Source organism: Carassius carassius, chromosome 6 (assembly GCF_963082965.1).
Source record: "Carassius carassius chromosome 6, fCarCar2.1, whole genome shotgun sequence".
Lineage (NCBI taxonomy): Eukaryota > Metazoa > Chordata > Actinopteri > Cypriniformes > Cyprinidae > Carassius > Carassius carassius.
Genome location: NC_081760.1, coordinates 8390157 through 8411328, shown reverse-complemented (window position 1 = coordinate 8411328; position 21172 = coordinate 8390157). Strand labels below are relative to the sequence as shown.

At 35.8% G+C, this 21172-nt stretch overlaps 2 protein-coding genes across 3 annotated transcripts in view; both read left to right on the top strand.

Annotated features, from left to right (window-relative positions):
* Nucleotides 1-12501, top strand: part of LOC132142340 (protein kinase C beta type-like) — a 36217-nt gene extending 23716 nt beyond the window's left edge. The window contains exons 12-17 of one of the 2 annotated variants that reach the window (XM_059552136.1): nt 326-388; nt 722-860; nt 944-1024; nt 1137-1244; nt 1328-1468; nt 11447-12501. In XM_059552136.1, the coding sequence (XP_059408119.1) occupies nt 326-388; nt 722-860; nt 944-1024; nt 1137-1244; nt 1328-1468; nt 11447-11599 (685 nt within the window). In that variant the 3' untranslated portion in view covers nt 11600-12501. Of the gene's footprint in view, nt 1-325; nt 389-721; nt 861-943; nt 1025-1136; nt 1245-1327; nt 1469-5441; nt 6790-11446 lie in introns of those variants that run through there. The other variant, XM_059552135.1, reaches the window with a different exon arrangement.
* Nucleotides 12502-15534: 3033 nt separating this feature from the next.
* Nucleotides 15535-20747, top strand: LOC132142339 (voltage-dependent calcium channel gamma-3 subunit-like). Its single transcript, XM_059552133.1, has 4 exons — nt 15535-16247; nt 17549-17632; nt 17990-18130; nt 19279-20747. The coding sequence occupies exons 1-4, from the start codon at nt 16037-16039 to the stop codon at nt 20046-20048; spliced, it is 1206 nt and encodes a 401-aa protein (XP_059408116.1). The 5' UTR covers nt 15535-16036; the 3' UTR covers nt 20049-20747.
* The last annotated feature ends 425 nt before the right edge of the window (nt 20748-21172 follow it).

The window sequence follows — 21172 nt, the reverse complement described above, 5'->3', positions numbered from 1 at the left end:
ATTAAATGGCAGTTGGGAATTCAGCTTTGCCATCACAGAAATAAATTACATATTAATATTTATTCAAATAGAAAAGAGTAATTTTAAATTGTAAAATATTTTTCACATTACAAAATCATACCGACCCCAAATGTTTTGTGTACATTATACAACTATATCTGACATTTTATAAAAGCAATTATCAGTCATCAGTTTGGGTTCTTGATGTGTCAGGTTTTAAGCATTAATGTTCATGCCAACCAGCAATACTACTGTTATTTAGATGAATTCATACATCAGATCAGTAATTCAACTGGTTTTAATTCTCTTTGTTTTTTACCATCAGGTTCTATGCTGCAGAAATTGCCATCGGCTTGTTCTTTCTTCATTCAAAGGGGATTATATACAGGTGATATATTTGTTTGTTTTATTTGTTTGTGAATGTATCCTGAGTGCACACTAGTTTGGCACAGTGAAGAAATTAGAACATCACAATACCAGAATTTAACAATCTATTATAATAATACACAGAGTATTATGCATTGATTTTTTTTCAGTATTCCACTGTGCAGTAAATTGTCACTCCAGTTCATTTTTTAGGAATAATCTAAAAATAATGAAATCAAATCTCATGTTTCATGATGCATAGCATTATTTATTTATCATACTCAAAATGTTGTCAGAGCAGATATTTACTAATGTATGTGTACTTTAACTCTTATTGCTCTCTGGTTTTCTGTAGAGATCTGAAGCTGGATAATGTGATGCTGGATGCTGAAGGCCACATTAAGATTGCAGATTTTGGAATGTGCAAAGAGAACATGTTTGATGGGGCCACAACCAAAACCTTCTGTGGCACTCCAGACTACATTGCCCCAGAGGTGTGTGTGTGGACATATGATTGTGTTATATTATTTACAGTGAGTCTGTGCATAAGGCATATATATGTTCTCCTGTGTTACAGATCATTGCATATCAACCGTATGGCAAGTCTGTCGACTGGTGGGCGTATGGAGTTCTACTGTATGAAATGCTGGCAGGACAGGTAAACTAATGCTATGTTATCATTCTGGGTCTAAATTAAGATTGGATGAGCCATTTTCAGAAGTCATTATGAAGTTGTGATAGATGCAATGGTGCCGATGTGCTTCCTCTAGCCCCCTTTTGATGGTGAGGATGAAGATGAGCTTTTCCAGTCCATCATGGAGCATCATGTGTCTTACCCGAAATCCATGTCCAAAGAAGCAGTGGCCATATGCAAAGGGGTAGGCAAATACACACACAAATACACAATTTAGATATTTTTGTCTATGCTTGCATACATTAACAAACACTGTTACGTTTGCAGCTGATGACCAAGCATCCAGGGAAGCGCCTGGGCTGTGGACCAGAGGGAGAACGAGACATTAAAGAACACGCTTTCTTCCGCTACATGGACTGGGAAAAACTGCAAAGCAAGGAAGTTCAACCCCCCTTCAAACCCAAAGCAGTAAGTAATAAAGCAGCAGTGTGTTTGTGTGTGTGTAGGGCTACAGTAAATACAGTTTGTACAGTATAAAACCTATTACGCCTATGGAGAGTGCCTGTAAACCACAAATGCAAGTAGTGTGTTGTGTATCAGACAGGTGAGTGCATCCTTTTTACACTTCTTTCTCCTAGCACACTGTATTTCAGTTACAGTGATGGAAAATATTTCCATGTTTAAGTGTCTAATTTTCAGAGAAGATTTGGTGAATGTGGGCAAGATGCTGTGGTTCCAAACTGCTCAGTGCAGGAAGTAATGCGTCACTTCATGCTCTGCTGTTAAACCGCAAAGATTATGAAAACACAAATATGTGAGGCAGTAAAAGGTTTGCTTTCAGGTTAAGACGCACAAATGCTGCAGACAACAATAATGGAGCATTTTAAGAATTTAAGTGTTTTTAACTGTGTGGATTGTGCGGGTTCAATCAGGATGTGGATATACAGTGACCTCAGAATGTATTTGGACACTTAAACCACACTAAACTGTATAAATGGTATTAATTTTAAAGACATATAACACAATTTTCAACTATAAAACAGTACACACGCTGTTTCAAGGCCGACTAGCTGCTTTGGCTGAACAATGTGAAGGTGAATAATGGTAAGCCACTGCTTATGTGCCAACATCTACATCACTTGAATTCATATTCATGACCCAAGCTGTGCTGGTTTTGGCATATGGAGTTACTTTGTCTTTTTTATTCAATCAAACATCCTATGTTTGAGAGCAAAACTGATTATACTGTAATTAAAAAAATTAAGTTCTTGCTAATAATGTTTTAATTAAAAAATAAAGTAATTGATAACAAAACTCCTGTCATTGCAAATAAATATTCTATGCAGTTATTTTGCTCTGTGTTATGCTTGTCATTTTATGCGAGTCTAAAATCTTTGCTTGCAAGTGAAACTGCATCTCAGTGGGCGGTAACAATGCACCAGAATGAAAGGCCTGTTTCTATTGCTCACTCTTCTACAGCAATATTTTGGCCACACCCACTGCACGGTCCCAGTTGTGGCATGAAGAGGGTGCGTTTTAACATGAGTGCTTAATATCTAATGACCTATTTGTTATTTTTAATTTTAATTTCAGATCAGTCTCTCTCAGTCATGTTCAAGAATGCGTTAAATATGACAGGGGCTAATGACATGCTATAATGGCCTAACAGATTGTACCAACCTGCTTTTACGGACCCAGGATTTACAGTATAATCAGTACAATCAAGGCAAGGCAAGTTTATTTATATAGCACATTTCGTACACAATGGTAATTAAAAGTGCTTTACATAAAAGAAAGTAAAGTAATCATGAATCAAAACTTTTAAAATGATTAAAACATTTACTTAATTAAAATGAATTTAAAAACAAAAATGAATTTTAAAATCAGCCACTCTTCTTCCTGCCCATTTGGCACAGCTTTTCTCAGCCATGTCAGTTTAATCCTAATGTACATTTACCCTCCTATTATTAAACGTCTTCCTAGAAAAACTTACATTATGTGAATTCTTTTGACAAATTCATTATATATCCATACCTGTCCACCCAACATCTAGTGTTTGTAATATCTTCCAATTGTGATCTTGTATTTTGAGGCAGAAATTTATTATTTGTGACTTTGGCTAAAAATACCCCAAAATGCATGAAAAACATACAAACCACACAGTATATTGTCGCTAAGAGTTTTTCAGACTTTGTGTCATTTTTTTTCATTCTCAGCAAGATTTTTTATTTGCAATCTTTTATTTTTAAAATCAGTTTTGTGCATGTGCACTGTACCACTGAAGAACAGAACAGAAGTCATCTTTGGTATTTCACAGCTGCAACAATGTCTAATTAATAAATTAACAATAGTGGTAAAGTGATTGTTTTGAAGCTTTCAAATTATATTTCATATGAGTGGATCCATGGCAACTAGGCATTTTGTATATATGTGAAGAGAGGCTGATGAGGCTGTCTCCCAATTTTTCGGATCATTCCTGAGCCCCTGCAGTTAACAGAGATTGCATTGCATTTTTTTCCCTGAATAATTTATTTAATTGTTTTATATATTTTAATTAATAATTCTTCATACTAAGTCTTTATGTGTACAGATGACCATGTAACAATGCTGCCTGAGTCAGGTTAAAAAAGTCTGAACATATATTTCTGATAATACATTTGACTATGGCCTGATTGGCCAAGTTTTAGTAGTCCCCGCCCCCACATAATTCTGATGGTGAATTCAAAGGATAAATATTTAAATATTAATAATATGATCTCACCCGTTAACAGGTAAGTGGTTTGGATACAGATCCCTGATTATTTTCTCACAATCCCTTCACAGTCCCTCTTCATCCGCTCACTCCTTTTTAATACTTGGAATTGTTCAGTTCCACAGGTCACATTTTTTACTGAATGCTGCCTCACCTGAAAACTAAATGTATATTTTGTGATAGTAAAACAATTAGCAGCATCAGCAATATGTTTCCAACACAAAAAATGATGTGCATGAAATGTTTTACTCAAATGAGAGCACAAAGGTGTTTGTAAACGTTTGACTGCCAATTAGGGCTGGGCGATTAAAAAATAATTTTCGCGATATAATCTTCCTCGATAAAACGATAAAAAGAGTTTGGTAAATGTTCGATATAATGTTTGTGCACCAAAGGCAGAAAGAAACCACGCTACACATTTGAACCATGCCACATGGATCATCAAAGTTCAAAGGCTGCGAAGCGCAAGCTACTAGAGCAGATACGTTTACTCGCTGATGAGTCTCAGTCATGTGACACTAAACAGCACCAGGGAGATCCATTGTGAAGTGTCTGCATTCAGGGAAGAACACAAATGACTGATTTAAACTAGATTTAAAACAGGAGAAACAGTGTGCAATGATAGTCAGAAGTTTTGCCATCATTTACCATGGATTTACTGTAGTGACACTAACTGCACCATGGTATCGTGGCAGAAATGTGGTTGAATTTTATTATATTATTAATTTAGACATATTAAATGTATTAAAGGGGAAATAGAACATTATTATTTTTTCTAAATTTAAGCTATAGCTTTTAAATGTGTATTTAAATGTATTTAGACTGCTGTTTTTCAAACAAATACCTAGAAACCATATAGTTACATTTTTACCATGGTATTGAGGTGCTATACAGTATGTGTGGTTTTAACTGTTATCATGATTAAAATGTATGCTGCTATGGAAGACCAATAGTTTATTTTAATAAAACTCAAAACAGTCCGAATAATTCCATTTACCTTATAAAAATTAGGCTGTAACAGTTTTTTACAGGCGTTACTGTTTTTGATAATGAACATAAATTTAAATCTGCATCCTACCTCAAGCTATTACTACTGTCAACTTTAGCTACTGTCAAATGTGCATTTCTAAGAGACAAGAAAATGTAATATTATTAATATTGCAGCCTGCACTGCAAACAGTGCTGAGATTCACGCTATCAAAGTCAGGCAACACAAACCTGTTTCATGATCTGAAACAACGTCACTCATTAGAACATGCAGAATCTAAGAAATTATTTTTTCTATTATGATATTTAATTTGTTAAGGAAAAATTACTGGACAAGTGTAAAGAATAAAAAAAATGTGGTGTTTGTCATGTTCTGACCATAAAGAGTAGTTTAAAACCACAATTGAAGGTCTGGTTTCTTCTGATTCTTTCTGATTTAAAATTTATCGCGATAATTATCAATATTTGTGATAATTATTTTGGCCATATCGCCAAGCCCTACTCCCAATATGTGCACGTATTTTAGTTATGCAATATAGGTATGTGCTCATCATTTTCTGTCATTACTGTTACTATTATCACAATTTTGATTTTTTTTTTCCATATATGAGGCTTTCATTTGTCATTAATTCCTTGTTTGTTTGCTCATGTCATACCATCATTTTCCCATCCCATATCTCTCTTCTCTCGTCTTCTCTACAGTGCGGTCGAGACGCAGAGAACTTTGATCGTTTTTTCACCCGCCATCCTCCCGTCCTGACCCCTCCTGACCAAGAAGTGATTCAAAACCTGGACCAAGAAGAATTTCAGGGCTTCTCGTTCATTAATAAAAAATTTGTATCTGTGAAATCCAAGTAGCCAGTTTTAGCCAAGCTCAAAATAGGGACCAATAAGATTACACGTCTTGAAATCACATAGCCTGGATGAGCCAATGAGACAGATTGGTGGAGGAATGGAGGTAATTTCAATCCAAATTGTTCCTTCCAGTTTACTATTTCTTTACTATTTCTTATTTGATTAAAAGGATCTAGGAAAGAGATTGACTAACTTTGTAAATTAACCTCTAAAGAGACACAGCTTTGCGAGATTTCCACTATTTGATTCTTGTTATATCATAGACTGTGGTGTTATTGGTTTAAAAAAAAATCAACAACAACAACAACAACAACAAAAAAAACAAGAGTATCTGGATAAATCCAGTGTCCTGGTCACATCTCACCCCTTAATAATAATAATAAAATAAATGTAGATTTTTTATTTTTTACTGACATTATTGTCATAATTAAAATACTATAATGACAATTTACTGAGAATCAGACAAAAAATATGATAATGTCTCAATGCAGAAACATTGTAATGGTTTTAAAAATATGCTTAATTTTATTTATTATAAATGTTTCCTATTATTTTTGTTTTCATTTTGGGGTGAAATGTTACCTACACATGCCCTAGAGGTTTTAAAGGGATAGTTCATCCAAAAATGTATCTGCTTACCCCCAGGGCATCCCAAGATGTAGGTGACTTTGATTCTTCAGTTAATCACTAATTGTGACTTCAGCCGTTGCAGTCTCTCGTACAATGGATGGCAATGGTAACAGAATCAATGAGAGTAAAAAAAACATGCACAGACAAATCCAAATTAAACCCTGCGGCTCATGATGATTGGTCTGTGCAAGAAACTGAACAGTATTCATATAGTTTTTTTTTTACCTTTGATTCGCGCAATGTCTGAACTGTTAGCAGCAAGCGTGTGAGACATATTCTTCTTCTTGCTTGCTTTATGGCGGATCGCAGACTTATAAGTGCATTACCGCCACCTATCTCTCAAATGGACCATTGACACTCTATCTACAATCTCAATTAGGAGTGACAATGGTCCACTTGAGAGATAGGTGGCGGTAATGAATTTATAAGTCTGCGATCCGCCATAAAGCAAGCAGAAGAAGATGATACCTCTCAGGGACCTGCTGCTGTGAAGTGCGTTCACAAGAGTTCTAACAGTTCAGACACTGCGTGAATCAGAGGAAAAAAAAAAGTTATAAATACTGTTGAGTTTCTTGCACAGACCGACCGTTTCGTGTCTTTACATATCAATCTATCATCAAGAGCCGTAGGGTTTCATTTGGATTTGTCTCTGCATGTTTTTTTAATCTCATAGATTATGTTACCATTGCCATCCATTGAACGACTGAGAGACGGCTGAAGTTAAAAATCGTAATTGGTGTTCTACTGAAGAAACAAAGTCACCTACATCTTGGATGCCCTGGGGGTAAGCAGATAAACAAATTTAGATTTTTGGATTAACTATCCCTTTAAGAGGTCATTGACTCATTGTCTCTGATGAAACATATCTTTAGAACATCAAATATAGCTGCCAAATCTTTCTGTCTCACCCTAACACACTCGCACAAACACAAACCATGCGCCTCAGATTACGGCTTATTGATCAGGATGTTTATCGGGTCAACCCATTTTAGTGCTTTTTTTTTCTTTTCGTTTGGGTGTCGTACATGTGAAACTGTGCCAAGTCAGAGATTAAAGTTTAGGAACTGGTCATGCAGCATGTTGTTTTCCAACCAGTGCTGCTTGGATACGCATAACCACATCCTTAAACCAACTGGAAATGATAGTGATATGACTACAACAACTGAATTCCAGATATGATGATGATGTAACTACTTACGAGAACATATCTTTTTATGTCATTAATCTGCCAAACCTGTGATGTATGATTTTTTTTTTGTACTTGTTACCTGTGCCTGGAAGTGTTTTGATCACATTACTGTGAAACTGTGGACAGACTGTTTCTACAGAGGAAAATATATGAATATGTATTTGGAATATATGAATGATTTCTGTATATTTCCCTTCTCTTTGTTTATGCTTGCATACACAAACAGTGCCGAAATGTAGTATCTGAATACTGATATTTTAGGACTAGTTAAATATAGTTCATATGTAGAGTCGTGGCCAAAAGTTTTGAGAATTACATAAATATTAGTTTTCAAAAAGTTTGCTGCTAAACTGCTTTTAGATCTTTGTTTCAGTTGTTTCTGTGATGTACTGAAATATAATTACAAGCACTTCATACTTTTTCAAAGGCTTTTATCGACAATTACATGACATTTATGCAAAGAGTCAGTATTTGCAGTGTTGGCCCTTCTTTTTCAGGACCTCTGCAATTCGACTGGGCATGCTCTCAATCAACTTCTGGGCCAAATCCTGACTGATAGCAACCCATTCTTTCATAATCACTTCTTGGAGTTTGTCAGAATTAGTGGGTTTTTGTTTGTCCACCCGTCTCTTGAGGATTGACCACAAGTTCTCAATGGGATTAAGATCTGGGGAGTTTCCAGGCCATGGACCCAAAATTTCAACATTCTGGTCCCCGAGCCACTTAGTTATCACTTTTGCCTTATGGGACGGTGCTCCATCGTGCTGGAAAATGCGTTGTTCTTCACCAAACCGTTGTTGGATTGTTGGAAGAAGTTGCTGTTGGAGGGTGTTTTGGTACCATTCTTTATTCATGGCTGTGTTTTTGGGCAGAATTGTGAGTGAGCCCACTCCCTTGAATGAGAAGCAACCCCACACATGAATGGTGTCAGGATGCTTTACTGTTGGCATGACACAGGACTGATGGTAGTGCTCACCTTTTCTTCTCTGGACAAGTCTTTTTCCAGATGCCCCAAACAATCGGAAAGGGGCTTCAATCGGAGAATATGACTTTGCCCCAGTCCTCAGCAGTCCATTCACTATAATTTTTGCAAAAGATCAATCTGTCCCTGATGTTTTTTTTTGGAGAGAAGTGGCTTCTTTGCTGCCCTTCTTGACACCAGGCCATCTTCCAAAAGTCTTGGCCTCACTGTGCGTGCAGATGCGCTCACACCTGCCTGCTGCCATTCCTGAGCAAGCTCTGCACTGGTGGCACTCCGATCCCGCAGCTGAATCCTCTTTAGGAGACGATCCTGGCGCTTGCTGGTCTTTCTTGGACGCCCTGAAGCCTTCTTTACAAGAATTGAACCTCTTTCCTTGAAGTTCTTGATGATCCTATAAATTGTTGATTTAGGTGCAATCTTAGTAGCCACAATATCCTTGCCTGTGAAGCCATTTTTATGCAACACAATGATGGCTGCACGCTTTTCTTTGCAGGTCACCATGGTTAACAATGGAAGAACAATGATTTCAAGCATCACCCTCCTTTTAACATGTCAAGTCTGCCATTCTAACCCAATCAGCCTGACATAATGATCTCCAGCCTTGTGCTCGTCAACATTCTCACCTGAGTTAACAAGACGATTACTGAAATGATCTCAGAAGGTCCTTTAATGACAGCAATGAAATGCAGTGGAAAGGTTTTTTTGGGATTAAGTTCATTTTCATGGCAAAGAAGGACTATGCAATTCATCTGATCACTCTTCATAACATGCTGGAGTATATGCAAATTGCCATTATAAAAATTTAAGCAGCAACTTTTCCAATTTCCAATATTTATGTAATTCTCAAAACGTTTGGCCACGACTGTACTGTAATTTCTAGATGACAGTATTTTATTTCATTTACACAGCTGCTTTTCTGGTAAATATACAGTACTGGGCGAAAGTCTTAGGCCATTATATTCACCAACCAAAAAATGGTTTTAAACCAGTTATTTTATATCTTTTGCTGTAGTCTGTCAGTGAAGTATCAGTTTACATTTGCAAACAATATTTTTGCCATTAATTGTAATAATCCAGTGAGATTTTTGTTTGCACAAGGAGTCTGACAGCAGCCAGTGCTCCACACAGAGATCTGATCTCACCATAATCCAGTCTTTCTGGAATAACATGAAGAAACAGAACAAACTGAGACAGACTCAATCCAGAAGAACTTTGGCAATGTCATGAAGATGCTTGAAGAAAATGATGTCATAAATAGATTTTATTTATCAGTTAACTTCAATTAACTAAATCAAATCAACAGTTTTGTCCTAGGTACTCTTGCACATTTTGCAGGTAGGTTTTTTAAAGTGTCTTGGACATATATTCCCACAGTTCTTCTGGATTTAGTCTGCCTCTGTTTCTTCACTTTTGATCAATTTAATGCAGTATATGGTAGTATAATTATGCATTTTGAGTATATAGACGATAAACAGGCTACCAGCTACAAACCAGCAGGGAATAGTTTTTGAACCCTAAATATTGATAGTGTTATTTATTTGAAAAGTTAATAAAAAAAATACATCTCCACAATTCATGCAATTCAAAAATAAGCAGCTATCAACAAACTTTTGAACTCACACATATGTTTAATTATTATCATAATGTAACCAATACCAATCATCCAAAAAGGAGTGTTTTGGATGTGTGATCAAACTGTGGGTCTTCTGGGTCTCATGAGGACATGATGGAGCAGTTATTGAGTAGGTACAGGGACCTGACTCTCAAGAAGTACTTCTCTCCAGGGCCCTTATTCTTGAGCTGGTTTGGGCCTCTAGCAGAAGGTAGGACTTTGTCTTGAATGAAAATGCATTTGCTGTCTCTCTGTTCCTGGTTTGTGTGTTTAGTAGAACTTTGAGCTGTTTGTCTGCAGTTGGTGGTTGGACTTTAATGTTCGAACGTCCATCTCATTCTCAGGAGTGTGTTTTAGATGTTTATGGTCCAGTCTGCTCTGCTCTGTAATGTCCCTCCATGTTATTCGTGGTTTAATTCAGCCTCTTCCAGAATGGCAATCAAAATATGTAGTTCTGTTAGACCCTTTTGTCTTGAGTTTTTGATTCTGGTGTAACTTCAAGCTGTGGGTTCCTCTTTACAGTTTCCTCTTGGTCTTTTTTACTGTTTCTGACTTCTAGTTATGCTCTGTGATGTTTTTTGTGTGTGTGTGTGTGTGTGTGTGTTATGTGTTAACTCGCCGTTTGTATGTGATTAAAATGACAGACATTTGCCTTAAAGTCAACATAAAATCACAATATTTGCTTTTTTTAAATACTTGTTTCTGGTCATTTGGCATATTTTTCCAAAGTGTTTTTCTAATCCATCATCAAATTGCTTCACATCTGAAATGACTGATATCATGAAGGCCTTGTGGGCTATTAGATTTACAGTTTTCATGCAATTTCTGATGGAAAGTTTTTTCTTGTTGAGTATCATGATTATCTCAAAAACATAGCATTGTAAAAATAAAATAGGTTGCAAATGCAGTTTTATGTTGACTTTGAAACCTAATTTTAACTGCATTTCTACTAGAATAATTGTCTAGCTCAAGTGATACATAATGCAACATGCCAAATATATATATGGAAAAGTTTTAAGATGTGAGCGATGTTTAAAACAAAAGCCATTTTCTAAATACATATTTTTGTATGGTATAATATTGTACTTTTTACAACATTGACCAATGTTTATTTTAGCTTTGTAGTTACATGAATAAATACAATTTTAAAACCTATTCAAATAGAAAAGTTATTTTACCTGTAATATATATATTAAAAAAAAAAAACTTTTTACTGTATTTTGGATCAAAAGCTTTTTTAAATCTTACCAACCCAACATTTTTGAACAGTAGGTTATCTAATGTTAACGTAGAGCCTTACTGTATTATATTGTTACGAAATGGTAAAACACATCATTTTAAAAAAAAATGTGTAAATGAGTAAGAAACTTAATCTTTTACCTTGCGTTCTGGTTACTAGTCATAACCTCACATTCATAACTTCTTTTTTGTTCTTTCAGAAAAATCTACGTGACACAGGTAATTTCGACAAGGAGTTTACCAAGATGGTGGTTGAGCTGACACCAACGGATAAACTCTTCATTATGAATCTGGACCAAAATGAATTCCAAGGTTTCTCCTACACCAACCCTGAGTTTGTCATTCAGGTTTAACAGCAAATTCAAAACGATTGCTCCATTCAGGTATGAGAGCAGAAGGCGCTTTTATTACCCAGAAAGCATTATCTTGTCCCTGTGCATCTTGGTTGTCCTCTCTCTTCACTTAAAAAGGCGCAAATCCAGAAGGATCATACAGAACCAAATCAGGATTATACTCAGTCACAACCAGCCTCAGAAACTCTGATTTGAAATCAACAGAGGAGAGAGAACGGTTATAAGAGTGTATTCATAGTCTCCATGAGAATGTCTTGTCTTTTCATCTCCATGAGAATTATCCTAGCTCTTTCTTTACACATTCTCTCCATATATTCAGTCAGCTTTTTCCAGCAGCCCCTCATTTCTAAATGAATTAGCCTGACAACATGCCTAACAACATGCAGCACTAATGGCTTTTTCCAGAGCTAATTAAGCCTTATGCAACCTTTTAAGTTAAAATCTGGTTTAAATTAGTAAGGTATTTTGGTATCAATTCGAAAGTCAAGTTCCTGTGCATGAGTAAGTGGTTAGATAAGCAAATATCGTCAAGAATATATTGCTAAATGTGCATATAAATGGTTGATATTTTTCGGCTTGGTCTGAGATGTCCGCACAAGCTTGCATTAGCATTAGCATTACAGCAAAACAGTCAAATAATGACATCCATGTGGCATTTAGTTTTCTCCCAGCATTATGGCTTCTTTTCATGAGATTATCTTAAAAATGCATTATTTATGATAACTTGAAGGAAATACATAGGCCACCAGGCTTGATTTAGAATTGACATGCAACTCAAAAGCACATAGACAAAGCTTTGAAAATCAACATTTTTACATGAAAACGGTTCACTTTAGTAGTCCCAGAAATATGTTGATAGTTTGCCTTTGCTTTACATATCCTTTTGGTTTATTAAGTGTATTATTTATTTATCTCACAAGTCATACTTGTGAGATAAAAGAGGTAATTATGACATGAGTCATAATTATGACCTAAAAAGTAAAAGTAATATCAGTAATGTCAGAATTAGGACTTTTTATGTCTTATTTTAAACTTTTTAACATAATAATTAGGACTTTTCATGTATTTAATCTTACAAGTTTTAATTTGTCTCATTGTTGACTCCCAATTTCAACTTTTTATGTCAGAATTTTGAGCTATGTCGTCATTATGACTTTTTTCCTCATAATTATGACTTTTTAATGTCTCAATGTCTAATCTTAATGCAATAATGACTTAATATGTAAATTTTGACTTTTCATGTCATAATTATGACTTATCAAAGAATTCATTATTTTTTCCCCTTATGTGGCAGAATTGGATTTTTACAGAGAAGTATGCATAATGCTTATTTTATGGTTAAAAAACAGTCTAAGAAAGAAACCTTCTGTAACTATGTTTAATTCAGAAAGCAGTAACTGTAGCATCAAATAACATGAAATAAATAGATGAAAATATGCTTATGAAAAAAGGGATAATGAATTAGGAGAGACAAATCTTTAAGGGCACAAAAAAGTGCAGTCGTTTGATAATGCAGACTTCTGATTTGCAAAATGATGAGACTTACCGACTGGAAGCTTTTATAATGCACTTTCAACCTTTACTATGTTTCAAGAATTAAGTTTCAGCATTTCTTTTCATTGTATTCATGAACAGATGACAGGAGCATGCTGTTGCAATCCTTGACAAAGTGTGTTAGTGCTGATTGAATTGGCATCAGGGGTTGCATATCACTGGCTGCAGAGAACGTGATTCATGCTTTATGAGCTGAAGAACTATAACAAACAACTGAAACCCTAATGTGGCATATATTTTCGTGGGAGAATCTGCAGTAAAGCATAATGTGCCATGTGTCTGTGGCAACAAGGAGTTTTAGTCTACCCTATGCATGCCTGGTAGAGCCCTTGCTCTTAAACTCGGTGTTACCTTATTAACCAAGTGTGTCAGTAATGGTTGGATCTGTTGTAGCATAGAACTTAATAAGGGTTATGGTGTGTGAACATTTCTATTCATTTACGTTTTATTATGTATAATAAGATATATGAAATAGAAATATATGTATTCTAGTCTTCCAAACAAAAACACATTGTGTGATCATGTAAACAGTGATAAGTATCTGCTTTTCCTGAGGTGATAACTGGAAAAATGGGGATAATGTATAAATATCTTGTATAATGTTTATTTTATAGTGTATATGGAGGAAAATGTTTGTGAAAGACCTGTAGCCTGAACTATAAAGATGTGAATGCCGGAAAGAAGGATAGAAAAGCTGTTATCTTAAAACAACAATTTATTTAGTTTTTCTTTTCCTTTTTTTTTTACCTTGAAACATCAATTTCAAAATCATTCTGAAGGTTCACTGACATATAATAAAGCAAATGTAAGTTTGATTAATAGGTATGAAATTCCGCAAAAAGGGTGAATTGTTTTGCGGCAGCAACATATTCGCATGTAATTACAACAGAGTATATATTTACGATGAATTCCCCTCACTTGACTGAGCTCCAAAATCGTTAAAATATTGTTAACCCCTGGCCCTGTCAATATTTTAGTTAAATGTTTTAATATATCATATTTTAATGATGAATGATGGTTTTTATCATGGCTTTAAAGGGCTTCCTGTACAAAAATCAATCCCCCCCAAAACATGTTTTATACTATGCAAGACAGATGCATGTCAACAGTGACATTAACATCCAGACGGCAGCAGTGGTTGGCTATGGGGAGGGCTATCGCTGGTGATTGCAGAGATATTTTGCATGTGATTTATTTATGCTATGTGTATTATTAAAGCTTTTTCAAATGCCAAGCTCTGTGTTCATCATTTTTGTAAGTTTGTGTTGTGAGGTTGCAAGGTAATGAGTCCATATGGATATTGACCCATTCACAAGAAAACTGAATAATGTGTACCTGAAAATTGCAGGATGTTTTTCTATTAAAAAGGTATATTTCACCCATCAAAATGACTCACCCTTAAGCCATCCTCGGTGTATATGATGTTCTTCTTTTAGACGAATGCAGTAATGGCAGTGAATGGTGGTTGAAGCAAAATAAAGTGCATCCATCCTTCATAAAAACGTACTCCACATGGCTCCGGAATCATGAATCACGAACACATGTGCAACAGTTAGCGGAAAATAGAAATTGCGGTTTATAAAATGTTAAATATGGAAATTTTTCTTAAAAAAATGCGTCACTTCGTACCCCAATTCACTGCCATAATACATTTTTTTTTTTACATAACTCTGATTGTATTCATCTGAAAGAAGAAAGTCATATACACAGCTTGAGGGTGAGTAAATCATGGAGTAATTATCATTTTTGGGTGAACTTTCCCTTTTACTTTGCCACAGATATTGCTGGACTGCCATGGGGGGCACATCTCCCCTAATATTCATGCTAGTATTGTAAATATGTTTTTGTCATTTCTGATTCTGATTTTAGTGGGGACCAACTACAAAGTGGAAAGGATGATATTTTCATATCCATTTTAAGATGCTGATTTGGGAAAATGCTTAAAAATAGAATTAACAATTATGCCTTGCACACTACATAATTACATTTCTAAATGTAAATATAGCAACTGTGGTTTTCCTGTTAAATATAATGTATCAGTCATTGCAGTGTCACCGGGATACAAACAGTTGCCTGAGAATCAAAGTATTATATAAAGCAGGAACTGTAGATTATGAAACATAGGGTACAGTTAGACTTTACACTGTTCATGTTACATTCTACACGCGCGCGCGCGCGCACACACACACACACACACACACACAAAACGTATATGTCATAATAGCAACAGTCAGTGTCCCATTTATATTGTCAAATTTAAGAAAGGAAATTTTATTCATCTAATAGGCTATGTGTAATTTGAACGGTGATAAACGTAGGCTACAATATAATAAAGTATTTGTAAACGACCTCATGAAAATGACAAAGTTTTAAATAAATTTGTTATTTAACACAATGTTGTGTTGCGTAAGTTTATCTGTGCTGATCACGACACTATCGAGCGCAAAGTGAGAGGCGGTGCTTTACATCCACAATGAGGAGCAGAGATCCATCAGAGGCTCAATCAAATCCACGTCACCATGATCTGTCGGAATGCACCCAGATCAGTCATGGGCATACTGGCCTTATCAGAAGGAATTCCGAGAAACCTTGAATTCACCGCAATGACTTCTGGGAGAAAGTTTTGCTTGGAGTTGGTTTTTGATGTATAAGGTAAGTTTGGAGCGTTGAAATGAGGATTTACTTTCATGAAGGAGATAGACCCCAATCGCTCTTACTTTACGCGTAAAAGCGCACGGCATGAAGAACGCGCGCCAAAACTTCTCTCAAACTTCACTGACAAGGTCGCTAACACGTGAGAGTTCATCAACACCAATGCATTTCCATGTGGATAAGCCGCTCGTGGGCCTGACTGTACACTGATGCCAGAGAGCCGGGAGCAGGATGAAGGTGTGTAACCGTGGAGTGCAGATGCTCCTCACCACGGCGGGGGCTTTCGCAGCCTTCAGCCTGATGACCATCGCGGTGGGCACCGACTACTGGCTGTACTCGCGTGGAGTCTGCAGGACCAAAAGCGTCAACGACAATGACACCAACCGAAAGAATGAAGAGGTTCTCACGCACTCGGGGCTCTGGAGACAGTGCTGCATGGAAGGTATTATTATTATTAATTTTTTTTACTTAACTGTGATAAAATGCTAGTTATAGGCTATGTATATATATGTATATATTGTTGCAATAAAACTGTGGTACATTTATTTTTATTCAATGAATTAATGACATAAATGTTCTAAAATGTCCTTCCCATTTGGTTGAGATTTAATGTTACTGGGATAAAAATGATAATGTAAACCTGAACATTTCAATTAACAAAGTATTAAAAAATAGTAGGCTATGACATTACCAAATCAACCTAAAATAATTTGTTCTTAGAAAATTTTTAATGGGTTAAATTAGGTAAAAATAGCTATTGCAGGGTATCACTTTTTTACAGTTTACAAAAAAGTATAAAGAAATGCCTTGCAATTGTTTTCATTGAACAATAATTTTACCATGTTTGTTTTTTTATCTTTAAAGTAGGCCTACCTTGAATTGCTTGTGAATATAGTAAACATTCACTCTAATAGTATATATCTTACAATGATCTTACTATCGCCGTCATTACCACACATTACTTTTTTGTCATGCTTGTTGGTTGGCAAATCAAACCCTGTGGGATGATTTATTTTTCTGATTATTGATTGAATTACTTTTACTTTCTTGCACAATACACATTCCTCTAGTTTCGACCCATCTGTCACACCCTCTCTGACCTATATCAGTACAAAGTCATCTCTTTTAATGGAAAGTGTAATGAAGCATTCACTCTGTTAAAAGGGCATCAAAGTGGCAGCGTTCACTTTACGTGTGTGAATGCAGGAGTGTGTATGAGATATTTAGTAGACAGTTATGAAAGCTGGTTGGCACAGACCATACACTTTCTCTACAATTGGTGTTCTCTATAACATCAATTATGCACACAAAATGATACATCAACAGAAATACAGCTATTAAACATGCAGATGCATGTACATGATTGTAGCATCTACTTCACACACACACACACATGCCCATGTAGTGACTATACAACAACAACAAAAAAGAAAGCAATAGAAGCCCACTTTAAAATGAATGCCACTTTAATTAGCTTGTATATTTACCTTTAGATCTTTAATAATAGTTATTCTGGCCCATACTGTGTTTGATATGTGGAATGACACTTAGAGAAAGAGGAAATGTGTTACCCATTTGAAAGAAAAATAGTGTTTGCCTGTCTGTGTTTTGAGAATGTCTAATTAGATGGGAGAATATTGATATTGTTAATGATTTGATAGCATTAGTCCAATCATGTGGAAAATGGCATTGGCCATTAACTGAGGCATGTGTGATTGTGAATATGTCTGGTGTTTCTTACAGGCATATTTAAAGGGGTTTGTAAGAACATTGATCATTTTCTAGAGGACGCAGAATATGAACAAGATGCTGCAGAATATCTACTGCGTGAGTATCTACAAATGATTCACATTCAGTTAAAGGTCAAGCACACACAATAAAGAATGAAAACTCACAGAGAGTTATTGTCACCGTTAAAAACGGGTTTCTACGCATTTTGGAAAAGTATGAGAAAGTACTGATTTCAAGTAACTGAGTCATTGAGTATTGGAGTATAGTAAAAACTAAAAGAATATTTGAAAAATATTTGTTTTGAAAATATTGCTGCTATTCGGTTTTGTAGAGATATATACATATACGTATTCCTTAGATAAATCACAGCAAATAACTTTATATCAGAGACACTTATTTACAGACTGCACTATTAGAGATTAGTTATAATGTTTTGTTGTGTTTGTGTGACAGGTGCTGTGCGCGCCTCTAGTCTTTTCCCTATAATGAGCGTGGGACTGCTGTTCGTTGGTGGAGTGTGTGTAGCCGCCAGTGAGTTCTACAAAAGCCGACACAACGTCATCCTGAGTGCAGGCATCTTTTTTGTCTCAGCTGGTATGTTCCTGCACATAGACTTTTACCTGATTATTTAAATGGGTATGTATCATAGATGTTTTCAAATGTATCATTAATGATTATCTGCAAACAGCAATCACAGGGTGAAGCACCTCAGTAGCAGCCCAGTATAAGGTTGAATAAACTTTGATCATAGCAAAGCAGATTTTACATTATTTGTAACGTTTTAGTCTTTACCAGTAGGTGGCACTGTAACAACATTTATGAACTTTTCTTAAGACAATGAAATGGATGTAATCATGCTTTAGTAAATCATATTTATGACAAAAGAAGTCATAATTAGAACATAAAGAGTCAAATTTATGGCCTATGAGATAAAAAAGCTGAATTATGTCAGAAAGAGGAAATTATAAGAAAAATTTAGATTATGCCAAAAAAAAATTAGATAAAATGTCATAATTATTACAAAAAGTTAATAATGAGTTGAAATCATGATAGAAATGTTGTCATTCTTTTTTTTATGTCATAATTTTGACATTTAATGTCATGGTTATGATTAGTTTCCCATACTTGTCCTTTTTATTTCAAAATGATGACTTTGTAGTCATAATAAACAAACTTTTAATCTCATAATTATAACTTAGTATCTCAAAATAGACTTTTTATATCATAACTATGTCTTGTTTTTTTCTAAGAAATATGTACAATTATGTAAGTCACAATTATGTGATAAAAAGTAAACATTATTGGAGAATAAATTCTTAAATGAAATGTTGAAATTGACATTGACAAATTTGTATAGGACTTTTTATGTCATAATTTCAACCTTTTATGTAACAATTCCTACCTTTTTATCTCATAATTATAACTTGGTATGGTATCACATAATTTTGACTTTTTTATGTGGCATAAAAGGGGCTCCATTCAAAGATACCTGAAATGGTGCCAAGATAAAGTATTAGTTTCTGTTTGGTGCCTTTGGCAACTGCATGATTCTGGAAAATGACATTGAAGACAAATTTTGTCTTTGTGAGAGTTGGAAAATAGTCTGAATACTAATTTTTTGCATTTATATAATTAAAAAAGCAATGTTTAGGCTATATAATTTACATAAGATTCCATATGATGCACGTTTTATTTTGAGGAAACCCTATGAGACTTCTAGGGACATTTTTTTTTTTTTTTAGGTCTCAGCAACATCATTGGCATTATAGTGTACATCTCATCCAACGCTGGCGACCCCAACCAGAGCGAATCCAAGCGCAGTCACTGGTACGGCTGGAGCTTCTACTGCGGCGCTCTTTCCTTCATCATAGCGGAGACTGTAGGCGTCCTGACCGTGCACCTGTTCATTGAGACACACCGTGTGTTGAGAGCGCGCTCACAACGATCACTCCAAAGCAGTACACATTCCCTGCAGCATCGGCGCTCGACCAGCTACCGTTCCCGCTACCGCTGGAGACAGGGTCAAAGCCGCTCGTCAGACTCCCGGTCTCGCGAACCTTCTCCGGCCCGTCACGGAAACGACCTCGGGCTTTACGCTCTGGGACGCGGACCACCAACAGCTACGCACGCGCTCGCGCACAACTCCATAGGCTCTGGCCAGGGTTTTGCACATTTTCATAACGCCGTCATCACTAATAACAGCTTTGCAAATCCTCATGTTTTCACCATGCAGAACTCAGTGAAGTCGGAAAGAGAGCTTCCGCGCATACAGAACTCGTTGCGCACCGAGAAAAGTTTTGTGTTTGCAAATGCACATGGACAAAATTCAGTCAAACCGGAAAATGGAGTCGTGCTGTCGCAGAACTATAAATTAAACTTAGTAAATCCTAGTAAAAGCCCAGTGCATGAGCAGAGTTCTGGGAATGAGAATTCACATGTGCAAAACGATGTAAAAGAGCCCTCATATATATCTCAAAGTGGCACTGCGACAAGAAAAACAACTCCGGTGTAAAACAAAAGACAGGTCTGAGTGAAGGTTATATCTGCTAGAAGCAAATGGGAACAAGAAAAGACTTCCGCTTCTGAGAACTGGGAAATATGAAATTGGTTCATCCGTCATTTCTAGATCCATATGAGAAGAATTGTCAGTGGGGGAAGTAAATAAACAGTGTGTTAATTCACACTCAACACCCACGAAGACCTCGAACCCCCATGGCTCCCTTGGCCTTGCAGCAAACATGGCTGCCCACTGCCCTGGTTGTGTATCCACAGTGTGTGTGTGTGTGTGTGTGTGTTCACTACTCACTGCTGTGTGTGTGCACTTGGATGGTTTAAATGCAAAGCACAAATTCCAAGTATGGGTTGCCATACTTGGCCTTCACGTCATGTCACTTTCATCAGCAAATAAGTTAATTCCAGCCAGTACTAAAACTTCTTTTTTTTATGGTGTGATATATGCTTTTGGCACATTGCGTTCCTTTCCTTTTGTGACAGAAATAAGAAAAAAAACATACAAACTAGTATTGTTAAGCTTTCAATGTATGCCAATATATGGTACTAATTATTAAGTAAGTTATTATTTACCTCAAAAGAGAAATTGTAATGGTACTATTGTAGCAATTTGCATTTAGTCCTTACTGTACATTTTATGTGCTCTATTGGATTTGGTGATTTAACAAATAATCTTAATAAAAATTAACTGACAAAATGATTGATAGGACAGATGGCCTGGGGCAACAGGGTTAAGTGGTTTGTGTTTAGACTCAATGCAGAACAGGATGGTGACATTAGTGTCTGGGTCACGGGACTGAGCCTTGAACTCTTGTTAACTTGTTACCCAATCAGAAAATGTCACCTTTCTACCTCTGTTTTTTGTTGTGTTAGTTTTTGCTAACACCAGGTTTGCTGTCGCATTTTTGGAAGGCAGAGCAGGAGTGTTTTTTATTCACAAACAAAAAACCCTTCTGAATTATTATAGAATTAAAATCTATCAATTCCTTCTTTTTTTATTATTATCAATGTTAAAACAGTTGTGCTGCTTAATATTTTTGTGGAAACCGTGGTAATTTTTTTTAAGGATTCTTTGGTGAATAGAAAGTTCAAAAGAACAGCATTTATTTGTCATAGAAATCTTTT